This window comes from Phaenicophaeus curvirostris, chromosome 1, assembly GCF_032191515.1.
Source record: "Phaenicophaeus curvirostris isolate KB17595 chromosome 1, BPBGC_Pcur_1.0, whole genome shotgun sequence".
NCBI lineage: Eukaryota > Metazoa > Chordata > Aves > Cuculiformes > Cuculidae > Phaenicophaeus > Phaenicophaeus curvirostris.
The window spans coordinates 15,190,738-15,204,277 of NC_091392.1; the positions used below are offsets into that span (position 1 = coordinate 15,190,738).

The 13,540-nt window shown below is 42.3% G+C and overlaps 1 protein-coding gene across 2 annotated transcripts in view; it reads left to right on the forward strand.

The window, feature by feature from the left end:
* DUS4L (dihydrouridine synthase 4 like) overlaps positions 1-13,540 on the forward strand; it is a 39,051-nt gene that overhangs the window by 8,999 nt on the left and 16,512 nt on the right. The window contains exons 7-8 of one of the 2 annotated variants that reach the window (XM_069883526.1): positions 7,416-7,511; positions 12,285-12,385. In XM_069883526.1, the coding sequence (XP_069739627.1) occupies positions 7,416-7,511; positions 12,285-12,385 (197 nt within the window). Of the gene's footprint in view, positions 1-281; positions 1,754-7,415; positions 7,512-12,284; positions 12,386-13,540 lie in introns of those variants that run through there. The other variant, XM_069883516.1, reaches the window with a different exon arrangement.

Consider the following 13,540-nt stretch of genomic DNA (forward strand, 5'->3'; position numbering starts at 1 on the left):
GGTTCAAAAAGTAGGGAAGAAAGGCTTTTGTGTCCTGTTTTGTTTCAAAATTTCTTGATACATCATCAAGTTGAATGTGTTAACAGGTTTTGTAGCTACTCTGAGGCTTGAATTGTGAAATGGTTTTCTCTGGTATAGCTATAATACTCAGCCCTGTCATTCTCCAGTTTCTTGTCAGCTTTGGGTGGTTGCCCTAAGGGGTGCTATATAAAATCTATAGGAAGATGCAATGTAAAATTTAAGCTATAATGAAACTTACTGCTTTGATTTCCGATTTGAAGGTGTGATGGTGGCTAGAGGACTCTTAGCAAATCCGGCCATGTTTGCAGGATACGAAGAGACACCTTTGAAGTGCATCCAGGACTGGGTGGACATTGCTCTTGAGCATGGAACTCCTTTTACGTGTTTTCACCACCACTTAATGTACATGATGGAACGCATAACATCAAAACAAGAAAAAAAAGTTTTTAATGTTTTATCAAGTACCTCAGCAGTACTAGATTATCTGAATGACCATTACGGCGTGTGATAACAGGAAGTATTTTAGTTTTATGTAAACTTGTATTTTCCAATTGCCAATACGTTGTTAAAGTTTTAATTGGGTTCCTACTTATTACTTACATTCATATATTGTACAAATATTTTCAACACAATGTGATGATCAGGGTGATATTTTATATTTTTAGTATTTTTATGTTAGCTTTTTTCACTCCAGAAAATATTCCAGATTCCACAAATGTGGAATTCTATTTTAATGGACTACTACACAGAAGACTGATTGTTGCAAGACAATTCTTTTTTTATACTTTTTTTTTTTTTTCACCAGACTTGCTTACAGCAACATGTTTGCAAAGCTATGGGCTTTCTTGTGTGAAACCTCCTAAAATCAGAAGGACTACTCATAAATAATTTCAAGTAATAAATGGAGAAATTACTTAAGTTTTTTCTTTAGCTAATATAAGCTGTACTTCTAAATTTGCATAGATTTTTCAGGCTTGAAGATTGTGAGGCCTTGAAGCCTGTCATAGTATCCTCTTTTAAATTAGAAGTTCCTTTTGCAAACTAAAACTTTCTAGACTTACAACTCAGAAGAATTCCACACTTCACGTAGCGAAACAATGACAGAAAGGAGCAAAGAGTGAAATGAAGAGGTAGTTTAAACTAAGTACAAACAGCTGAAATATAAAATACAAGACTTGAAAGTTCTATCTAACTAAATTCAGTTTTGTTTATCTACTGCATAATAATTAAGTAAAAGATCCCTTTAATCTAAGAGAACAGAACTTTATAGGTCAAAGAAGAGCTGACAGATTCTGCCAGTGGGGCTCTTGCAGTCCTCTCTGCCTCCTGGCATTTTATTTATCAAAGCATGGCAACTGCCTGGCTTTGAATCTTTGTATAGGAGGGAAATAGTGAAAATTAGAACAAGATAATAACACTACACACCAGCTGCATTTGTTCTGCAAGCAAAATTTCAAATCTGTGCAGTACAATTATTTGTAATCAAATAATTTGTTTTCTTTATATGTTTACACAGAAATTCACACCAGAAATTGCTTTGTTTTCTGACTCTGATACTTCTATGAATATACAAGTGAATAGTTCTAAATTTTCTAAATAAATTACTTGGTTTTGTATACAATTGTATTTTTTTTAACAAATTGACTAGATGGGGGAGGGAAGGTTGCTTTTGATGCTACTTCCCAAATCTTTTTTAATCATTAATAAATATAAATTCTGACAATTCTTTGAATGCAGTGGCATAAAAGACGAGCATTATTTCAGAGTGAATATGTTCTGATTTAGGCGTACAAACAAAATTTTGAAAGGCATGACCTGAGCCATCAAGTCTAGTTCACTCTTTAAGACAGTGATTTGGCAAGCAACTGTTATTTGCTGTGAACTGTCCCATTAGCCACAAGGAGCAGAGAAATAACACAAAGAAGTCAGGGGTATGGGGTAGCTTGTAATAGTGGGGAAACTGATTTTTAGCGGACTTGAAATACCTTGACCTCTTTAGGAATTGGATACTTGATGATTTTGAAGGCAACAGTTGTGCCTGTGTGAGATTAGTCATAGAGATTTCTGCCTGCAGTATAAGACCCGAGTTGCTGGTAATATTGCTGGTAATTACAGAGTGCTTGATCTGACCAATTATGCATCATAAAAGTTAATGGAAAATTATCTCTTTTTGAGGGTGAAATGAATTGTATGCCTTCTTCCCTTGTATATTTTCTATGCATCTGAAGACACTTCACTGTGTTGACATAGAATAAACTGCAAAATTGGGGTCTTAAAGCTGTACTGTGAACAGCTATACTATTCAAATATACATAAATTGCTGAAGATGGGAGCTAGTTACTTCGCGTTCAGTGTTGTTCTAAGCATGTGGTCACATTTCTCATTATAAGCCATTTGAGTGTGGGAAATTTCTCATCTTCATTTTAAAGCCACTGGATACATTCCTTCCCTGTGTGTTATTTGTAATATCACCAGGCATGCAGTCTTTCTATTTTCTAATTTTTGAATTTTTAAAAGTTATTCTGCATGTCATGTAACATACAAAGCTTTGTTTCCTATTTCAGGTCCTTTGCCTCCTATAACTGATCCAGCTGTTTACGTGAAGCCACCCCACACAAAAATGCTATATTCTCGTGAAAGGTGTACTTTCTTGCAATTTTGACCCTGCTGGGGTAGTCTAAACTGCACTCTGTACAATCCCATTTTCTCTATTATTATAGAGTCATAGAATGTCCTGAGTTGAAAGGGACCCACAAGGATCATCAGCTCCAGCTCCTGTCCCTGCTGTTCCCTACTGTTAAGTTGTTTCTCGGGTCTCTTCTCTGTCATGGGTTGATAGTTGGGCAAATGCAGTGTGTGATGATGAAACAACAGTCATACAAGCCAAAGTAGAATGGAACAAGTTTGAACTTTCTCTTTGCCTCCCTTTCAGCAGAGAATTAGTCTAATTTCTGTCCTCTGACCAGCTGCTAATACACAGGCATTTATTTTTTCTGCTTCTGAATGTTTTGTCACCTTGCTAGTGGGAGAGGAAGGTGTTTCTTTTAACTGTCATGTTTTAAGGTTTGCGATTTCTTTCCTAAAGCAGCCAGGCATAATGTATGTTGTGTGGTATGCTATTTATCACATTGTGGCTCACTGTAAGACGCAGAACTTTGTAACTTCAGTTAGAATATCTCCCCTGAGTGGCAGAGTGCAGTCAACAGGAGAAGGGAGGTCTCACAGTTGTTTGCAGGAGGCTTCTCTCTGTCCCTCAGCTCTCATTGCAGGTTGGTAGGGAAGATGCAGCAGCTGCAGTGGAAGCACACAGCAATCACTGCAGAGCTGGTCTGAGATCTTAATGAAACCCCTGAAGTGAAAAGGTAGACTCAGAGTCTGGCAGCAGAGATGTGCAAATACAGCCCTATCGATATGAGACTAGGGGGCAGCTTACAGGACTAGTAAGAAGTGAGTAAGCAGCTCAGAAATTGAAACCACTCTGGAATTAAAGGAGAGAAAGTCTTTAATAACACTTCAACAGCTTCAATATAGTAGAATTGCTGTAGGCTGATAGCTAAAGTGTAATAAACAGGACATACTAAGAGGTGATGTTCTGCATATGCTTCTGATTAAATATGTTTATGAAAACATGTTAGAAATACTTCTTAAAACCCAGGCTGTTAGCACTGTGTAGACTGGATTGAAATGGCTGGTTGTATTGCTCTCCAGTGTTAGTTATGCATAAACAATTATTTGGGATGTAACCTTTCATCTAGATATTGCTTGGCAGCAGCTAGGAAAATGTTAACACACTGGCTCCATCCCCAGGCCACAGACCTGGGAAATTCTAAGTGTAAACAATTTCAAATTGTGATCAGCTGCAAGCAACTCTGCTCAAAACTGCTTATGCAAGAACTTCCTACCCAATTTCAGTTCCAATGGATTAGAGTAACAAAGAACTGCTATTCACAGCATTTAGTCTGTCTCATTTTGATGAAAATTAATTGGGACAGAATTCCCCAAACCAGGTAGCTGTGTCAAGAGGGCTGGTGATGCCCAGCCAGGCAAGGTAACCTCTTTTACCAGAAGCATCTTGGGGTCTGTTAGGGCTGCAGGCAAGGCAATAAGTTGCTGAGTGGGCCCTGGCCTGATCTCACTGAAAAGGGTGCAGAAAACCCCTGGATATGACATGTGAAATTGCTGGATGTGGCATATAACTGTGTGAGAAGCTGGCAAAAAGACACAGATAGTGCTGAGAGGGCTGGCTGGATTTCACTAGTGGTTAAGGGGGAGTTCCGTGAAAAACAACGACACAGGTAACTGGAGAGAAGTTTTGGGGGTCCATTTAGGACTAGAAACTTCCAGGGCCAAGAGTGTCTGATAGCTGTATCAGTACCTCATTAATACCTCATGAGGCCAAGATTATCCAAGCAACGGTATTGGAAATAACTGATTGCGGGTACAGATGCAGCAAAACTGGAAACAACAGGAAAGAGTGATCAGGGAGGGTTGTGCAGAGGCAGTGGAGTTACAAGGTTGGCAGGAGATGCTCAAGAAATGGGAGAATGGGTACCACGGTATGGAAATAATAAGCTCGGAGCATTGCTATGCTGATAAAACTCACTGTAGTTAGAAGGGTTTGCAGGATGGAACAGGTTTTGCTGGAAGAATATTGTTTTGTTAATGAGATCCGAACAGGCCTGTTTGACAGTGTTTGAGACTGCTTGCAGTTTGGTTGTTATATGAAATGCTGGGTCTATTTTCCTTGAGAAAATGTATTTATAGTATCTTAATATATTAAGGAAGTGTAATACATTGAGTCAGGATGGGGAGGGTGTCAGCATTTCAATTCAGCTTCAGAAATGAATGAGTATAACAGGGTTGTTAGTCCCAGATCAGATAAGCTTGAGTTGTGGAGCAGAGGGATCATCACAGTAGCATCCCCTAGCAAGATGCTCACAACCATTCCCTACATGTGAGAAAGATATTCATTTTAACTTTCTCCACATGTAGATCCCAGCGTTTCCCAGCAGAGGTGTGGGCCCTAAGTAAATTTGCGCCTACCCTCAGGCTTGGCTCTTCAGCTGCCCCACACAAACCCCTCAGCAGTGCTGTCCATGCCCTCAGCCAGAGCCCAGAACGGCAGCCAAGGATGGCTTCTGGGAGTGGGGAGGATGGCAAGGACCCTCTAGAATCACAGAATGCTGGGCTGGAAGGGACCTTAGGATTGTATGGTCCAACCTGTGAGAAACACTCATTCACTGGTAAAATACTAAAAAGGACAAAGTCTTCAAAGCAAAGGCAATAATATTTTTATTTTACAATTAGGTGCTGAATTGGATACCCTTCTAAAAAGGCATAATGCAAAGGCTAGTTACATATTCAGGGAATATTGGTTAAACGTACACAGAACTCATATCACCTACTCTCAAATGTACATCACAGTTCCTTTGTGTGTTCAGAATCCTCTGATGCTCTTTATCTTATCTCCTTCTTCATTGTCTCCTCTTGGTGAGCTCAGGTCTGCGCTTTGTTCCTGCTGGGGGACTGCCCTTGTTTCAACTAGTAAACAAGCTAAACTCTTGTTACAATCACATCCTTTGTTACTGCAAGCTGGCCAAGATTTGCCTTCAGTATATATATACTAGTTTTAGAGAAAGAACAGTGTAAGTCCTCAAAGAATATTTATTTAGGTTATCCAACTATGTTTACAGCTCTTGATATGAAACAGATTTATATCACAAAATAATTAAGCATACAAACCAGCTGCAGCAAAACTTATCAATTAATTCTCACAAACCTTTTAGGTAATATATAGTTTAAATGAGTTGGTCCAGAACCCTGTCAAGATGAGCCCTAAAGGTGTCCAGTATAGAGGAATCTACCACTTTCCTGCGGAGATTATTCCAATGTTTAACTGTTCTCATGGTGAAAAATATTCTTAGAATCATAGAATAGTTTGGGTTGGAAAGGACCTTAAAGATCATCCAGTTCCACCCCCTGCCATGGGCAGGGACACCTCCCACCAGCCCAGGCTGCCCAAGGCCCCATCCCCCATCTAGCCTGGCCTTGAACACCTCCAGGGATGGGGCAGCCACAGCTTCCCTGGGAAACCTGTTCCAGCGCCTCACCACTCTCATGGTGAAGAAATTCCTCCTCGTGTCTAGTCTAAATCTTCCCCTCTCTAGTTTATACCCGTTCCCCCTTATCCTGTCACCACAAGCCTTTGCAAAGAGCCCCTCCCCAGCTTTCCTGTAGCCCCTTTCAGGTACTGAAGGTCGCTATAAGGTCTCCTCGCAGCCTTCTCTTCTCCAGGCTGAACAACCCCAACTATCTCAGCCTGTCCTCATATGGGAGGTGGTCTAGCCCTCAGATCATCCCTGTAGCCTCCTCTGGGCCCGTTCCAGCAGATGATTATTGAGTTTGGCTTTTCACGGCACCGATACACGCGCGCAAGCGGGAAATGGCTCCTGTCCCGGCTCTCGTCCTTTCCCTCGCGGCTGACGGGGATCGCAGCCCCCGCCGCCCAGCCCCGCCGAAAGATGCTCGCTCGCCGACGCTCCAACCCTCTTCCCAGGGAGTTTCCGCGCGGCGCTTCGGTCCCGCCCTCCCAGCGGGGCGGGCCGGGCCCCGGGAGCCGCCTTCCCGCTCGCCCCCGCCCCGCGAGCTGCCGCGACGCCATCGGGAGCAGCGGCGGGACGACCGGGAGGGTGCGGGGCCGGGGGGGGCTGCTGCCGCCGTCTGACCCTGCCTGCCCCCAGCCCTGTCCCGCACCCCGCTTCTCCCCACAGCCGGGCTTCCCCCTCTACAGCCGCGTTCTCCCCGCCCCCATCCGTGCTCTCGCTGCTTCCCCCCGGGCTGTGCCTCCCCCTTCGCTCTCCCTGCTGCCCCCCCCCCCCCCCGAGCCTTAACCCCACATCCGTACCCTCCCTGCTGCCCCGCAAGCTGTGCCCCCCATCCATACCCCTCCCTGCTGCCCCACAAGCTGTGCCCCCATCCATACCCCTCCCTGCTGCCCCGCAAGCTGTGTCCCCATCCATACCCCTCCCTCCTGCCCCCTAAGCTGTATCCCCATCCATGCCCTCCCTGCTGCCTCCCCTTTGCCTTCCCTGCTGCTCCCATGAGCTGTGCCCCTCATCCGTGCCCTACCTACTGCTCCCTCTGAGTCTTATCCCCCATCCATGCCCTCCCCGCTGCTCCCCTAAGCTGTTCCCCCCATCCATGCCCTCCCTACTGTTCCTCTGAGCCTTATCCCCCCTCTATGCCCTCCCTGCTGCCCCCTCTGAGCCTTGTCCCCCTCTTTGCCCTCCCTGGCCCCCCATCCACGCCCTCCCTGCCACCCCCCCAAGCTGTGTCCCCCATCCATGCCCCCCCTGCTGCCCCCCTGAGCTGTGTTTTCTCCCGCAGCCCCACAGGACGATGACTTTCCAGTGGACAGCAGTTGCCGCCTTCCTGTACGGGGAAATTGGAGTCATTCTCGTGCTCTGCCTGCCGTTCATTTCCCCGCTGAGGTAGGACCGCAGTGTGCTGAGCACCCCTAGCTCGGCCTTCTCGCTTCTTTTGGTTTATTTTACGTTTCTGTTTTTGTAAACATTTGAGTTCTGCATCTTAAACCGGCTGTGAACTAAGCCGAAGGAATGCTCTTTGGCACTGGAGCGTCAGGAGTTTCAGGAACCGTAAGCCTCTTTTAAGGAGTTGTATGTTTGATTCGCACACGCTGCTGATTCATCCGAGTGCCCGTCAGGGTTGCCAGGATGAGCTCTGGCTTTGCTTCGGCCGGTGGGCTGTCATTTCCCAGCCCTCTCACAGGGGTTTGGGAGTAGCCAGCGTACAGGAGGGCATCTGGCTTTGGTTGCTGTCAACTCAGTTAGAAAGGGAGTGATGATGCAGCCTATTCAGGAGTTGTTTGTCAAGTTTGTGAGGAACAGCATTACAGTGTTTTGGCGCGCGCCAGGCATTGTGGGTGCTGAACAGATAAGGAATGTCTGATATTTGAAGCTAACAACATGCAGCGTGTGTAGCTGCAAGAAACTGGTGATCGCTTGTTTTAAAAAAATGTAGGCTTCACCTTGATGCAAGAGGTTCAGGACTACTGAAATAAAGATCTCTATAAGCTTTATATACAGATTAAGAGATTAATGATACTTCAGGAACATAATGCAGGCATTAAGAAATAATGTTTGTAACGCTGATGACTGCTTAAGAAGTGATTCTCTGAGGTATGACCTTAGACCAACCATACAGCCAAGTTATACTCAGAGTAAAAATAAGATCTATCTACTGCAAAGTTTACCTATGTTACATTTTTATGCTTAGTTTTCCTCAACAAGTATCAACATTCGCATTTATTAATACCGCGTTTCCTTTTATTGACAGAAGTCACATAAACATAACCCTTCTAAGCTTCGATACCGGCCACCACTATAGACACACTGCATTTGGCAGTACAGTTCTGTCTTTTTGTGTGTTTCCATTTTTATATTGTCAATTTATTTACCTCCTAGAAATTTAAAAGCTTTTTAACAAATTTGAAAAGGAGTTGATTATCCAAAAACGTGCAGGCACAAAAGAGGCAAACAATCAGTTTGAAGACTGACACACAAGTGAATTAAAACTTCGAAGAACAGCAGTTCTACATCAGCCTTTAATCACACATACTTTACCGCTCTGACATAACCAGCTCCCAGGCCACTAAAATACGCCAGGCAGAACTGTTGCTGACTGGTACTGTCACAGCAGCTAAATCTAATCTTTGACCCCACAAGATTCCTGTGACGGTTTTGTTAACAAGATAATTGAACATGTCATGTAAAGGATAAAGATGTTTCACTCTTTCCCAAACCATTGTTCAAAGGAATAGCTGGGTGCTACAAAACAAGAGCAGAAATTGATCCTGGTACATCATTAAAAGTGCTGGTTTTAATGTTAGAATGAATCTTGGTTACGCTACAGGTTATGAATTTGCTTTTCAGCCACAAAGACTGGATTCAAGCCCTATTTATGTCATAAGTGAAACCTGTTTCAGTACTCCAAGTGTCCTGTGCATGTGTCACCAGCCTGCAGGAGCTGTTGCAGCTTGTTTCCTCACACAAGCCATTAATAGCCTTACAGTTGCAGCTCCCATAATGCTTTCAACCTTCTTACATAAAGTTGCCCTTTTGATTGGAAAATGGGAGGACACAATCTGTGTTGAAATGCTTGACTCCTCCCAAGCCAGCTTGTGAAAAATCAGAGGTTAGATTAGATTTTAAAACAGTTTCAGCCTCTGAAGCTGAGGAAGCATGATTAAGCACTGATACCAGCTGTGGATGATCCAGCCACTTTGAAGAGTCTCCCACGGGTTTTAAATTAAAATTAATTAAAATTAAATTAAATTCAGACTCTCCACACTGCAGTGTTTTGTTCCATAACACATTGTGATCGAAGCTGTGTTCTTCGTTGTAAATATATCTAAAGATGCAGGAAACAAATGTAACAGTTTTACTACCCTCTCAGTGTTCTGTAAACTGTTATAAAAGCCTTAGATTTTCATACTACTTGTTCTTTTTTTTTAGAAGGCTCTCTTTGAAAACTACTGATATTCTGGAAACAAATCATAACTCTCTTTCTGTTGCTTCTTGTGGAGAAGCTAGCTTCCTTTATTCCTTATAAAGAAACAAAAGTAATGTTACCAAATTTGAAGAGCTATTTACAGGAAATAATCTTAAGATAAGGTTGTAAGCCAGGTCTTTGCATACAGTAAGAGTAGGTAACACATTTTGTTTCTTTCTCTTTCTGAGTACGTTATTTTACAATCTTTTTTATATTGTTGTTTATATTTTTCTTTTTTATTTATATTGTTTACAATGTTTACAATATTTCTTGTGTGTCAGTCTTCAAACAGATTGTTTGCCTCTTCTGTGCCTGCACATTTTTGGATAATGAACTCCATTCAACAGGCTGAAGCACGGGGCTGAGACCAGTGGCATGAGGTTCAACAAGGCCAAATGCCGAGTCCTGTACTTGGGGCACAACAACCCTGTGCGGCTACAGACTAGGGGAAGAGAGGCTAGAAAGCTGCCTGGAGGAGAAGGACCTGGGGGTGTTGGTTGACAGTGACTGAACATGAGCCATCAGTGTGCCCAGGTGGCCAAGAAGGCCAATGGCATCTTGGCTTGTATCAGAAACGGCGCGACCAGCAGGTCCAGGGAGGTTATTCTGCCCCTGTACTCGGCACTGGTGAGACCGCTCCTCGAATCCTGTGTTCAGTTCTGGGCCCCTCACCACAAGAAGGATGTTGAGGCTCTGGAGTGTGTCCAGAGAAGAGCAACAAAGCTGGTGAGGGGGCTGGAGAACAGGCCCTATGAGGAGCGGCTGAGAGAGCTGGGGTTGTTTAGCCTGGAGAAGAGGAGGCTGAGGGGAGACCTTATTGCTCTCTACAACTAACTGAAAGGAGGTTGTGGAGAGGAGGGTGCTGGCCTCTTCTCCCAAGTGACAGGGGACAGGACAAGGGGGAATGGCTCCAAGCTCCGCCAGGCGAAGTTCAGGCTGGACATCAGAAAAAAATTTTCCACCAAAAGGGTCATTGGGCACTGGAACAGGCTGCCCAGGGAGGTGGTTGAGTCACCATCCCTGGAGGTGTTTAAAAGATGGGTGGATGAGGTGCTGAGGGGCATGGTTTAGTGATTGATGGTAATGGTTGAACTTGATGATCCTGGAGGTCTTTTCCAACCAAGTGATTCTGTGATTTCAAATTTGTTAAAAAGCTTTTAAATTTCTAGGAGGTAAAGAAATTGACAATATAAAAACACAAGCACACGAAAAGACAGAACTGTACTGTCAAATGCAGTATGCCTATGGTGGTGGCTGCTATTGTAGTTTGGAAGGGTTGTATTTGTGACTCCCATCAAGAAAGGAAATGCAGCATTAATAAATGTGAGTGTTGATGCTTTTTGAGGAAAGATAAGCATGAATATGTAACATAGGAAGGCCTTGCAGTAAATAGATCTTATTTTTACTCTGAGTATAACTTGGCAGTATGGTCTAAGGTCATACTTCAGAGAATCACTTCTTATGTGGTGATCAATATGAAACTTGGAGAATTGCATGTTTTGAGTTAACAAGTTGGCTTTGTTAGACTTGTAGCTTGCTTTAAAAGTAAGGTTTTTGGTTGGTACAGACTATGTCTGTCTACTATAAAGAATTCAGGTTACGTTAAAAGATTTATATGAGTTTTTTGCACGTGCAATGCTAACATTTTTGTTCTTGCTGGTGCAGAACCAGAAGGAACCACTGGACATCATCTAATGGAAATTAGGTTCATACTAGGTTGGAAAATGCTTTGTTAAAGACAAATTTTAACAGACTTTGTAAAATGTAAATACTGTTGACAAAAGTTGGATATTTTACCTGATATAATCAGGCAATGAACTGGCATGCCTGTGTTACATCATTAATGGCTTAACTAAGTATTACTTCATTTTTGTAGTAGCACTGATCCTAACCTGCAGCAAAGGACAAGTAGCTGCTCTGTTGTTGGCTCTCATGGGTTTCAGTTCATTTAATCACATCACATGTTCTTAATTTGTGCTGCAAGCGTGCATTCTTGCAGAGCCCTCCATGCAGTAATATTGAGTAGGCAATTGATTGTTTTAAACAAACAAACGTCTTCACCACCACTGGATCTCTCAAGTTGCATCCTTAGCCAACAAATTTATGCTCTTGAAAGAGGCTTTAATGCTTGTCAAAATATACATGTGAGACTTATCCTTTTTTTTCCATTTGTAAGTTAGAATGTAATAACAATTTTTGTACTTCATAATTATGCAGATTCATCAGTGTAAAGGAAGCCTTCTAAGGAAGGGTGGTAGAGAAAAATCTTAATTTGTGGGGGTTTTTTATTCTGTTTGGCAGCAAGCAGTATAAATGGGTAGAAATAAAAATGATGGAATGGGTTTTACAGTCTTTACCCCATCCCCAAGTTTATTGTAGTCAGGACCAAACACAAAGTAATGCTAACCAAAGTAAAAGCTGAAATAAAACACATCTGGAGAGTTATCTGCTATCATGCAAGAATTTTTCAAGTTGAACCGACTGTCTTTGCCTGTATTGACAAGAAACAAAAAAGAGATAAGCAAGTTGGATTGTTGAAAAAGTTATATATCCCTAAATTATATTGCAATTAAAGCAGCTGCTTAGAGACCTTACAGAAGTCTCATATCAATAACAAGGCTCTTCTCTATGAGGCTATTATGCTGTTCTTCTAGTGTTTAATTATTTTTTAATAATACAATGCTGTTTTACAGATGGCAGAAGATTTTTACAATTCCTCTATGGAGCAAATTGGCAGTTTTTTGGAACAAGGTGTTCCTTACAACAATAATTTTATTGATCGTCTTGTTTCTTGGTAAGTGTTAAATAATTTCTTAACAAATGGGAGGAAAAAGATGGTGTATGGAGTTCATGATGGTAGATTGACTGAATGGATTCAAGCCTGATGTAAATCAGCTAGTTTTGTTTAAACGTTCTACAACAGAATGGAAGAGGAGAGGGTTTATACCGTCTCTGTGTTGGGAATCCAAATGCAATAGTAATAAGTAGTGAATGAGGAGAAAAACGGAGCTTGGTCTGGGCTGTTGCTTGGTTTCGTTTCCTCACACAAGTGAATGAGCTTGAAATGTTTGTTGCAAGAGTTAGGCTGAGCTTCTCAGTGTGCAGTAGATGGCACTCTTTCTCTTGGCTGCTGTTGAAATAGAAGACCAAAGAGGGTATCAGTGCTCTGGGCTGTTTGAGTGCTTTGCTAATCACAGATAGAAAACAGCTGCTGGCTACAGTTGTTGTGAGTAGATCCCAAGTTCTATCAAGTGAGGGTAAAGCTTTAGTGAAACTGGAGCTTGAATGACAGCCACAAGCCTGACTGATTTCATTAAATGACTGTCCTGACTGCTTTGTGTGGTAAGCATCTCCTGTGTTTCAGTGATGGAAATAATTCTCCTGTGTTTCAATGATAGAAGTAGTACTCCTCCATGGATAGAAGTGTTTCCAGCATCTTACAGTGAAATTGCTGTTTACTTCCAAACTACAAAGAGAAAATGCTTGTTTTTTATTGTCTGCTGAGAGAAACATACAGATACACTTACATATACTGCATACCAAGTCAGACCAGACAGCGATACTATCTTCCTGATATTTAAATAATACTGGAAATGCAAATAAACATTATTTAATGCCTTAGATTATCTTTATTATTAACCTTGGAAGTCGATCCTTCAGTGAATGGCTTAAGATAGAAGTGATGGATTTCATTTATTCTTCCTGAACTCCTATTGAAAACTTCGATGAAAGTTAGCTTTTGAGTTGATGATGGTCATTGGTTTTTGTGGAGAAGATGGACTTGGGCTAAAGTAAAGCAGTGATAAGGTTTGCCCCATACCGTAAGGTGATGCAAGACTAAATCTTTCTTTAGCATGGGGATATGGACTCTTGTTTGGCTTTGTTCTTTGTTGCATTATTTGAAAAGTTTTGCTTCAAATCTGTTTTTTTTTTCCTTCTAAATAACTTG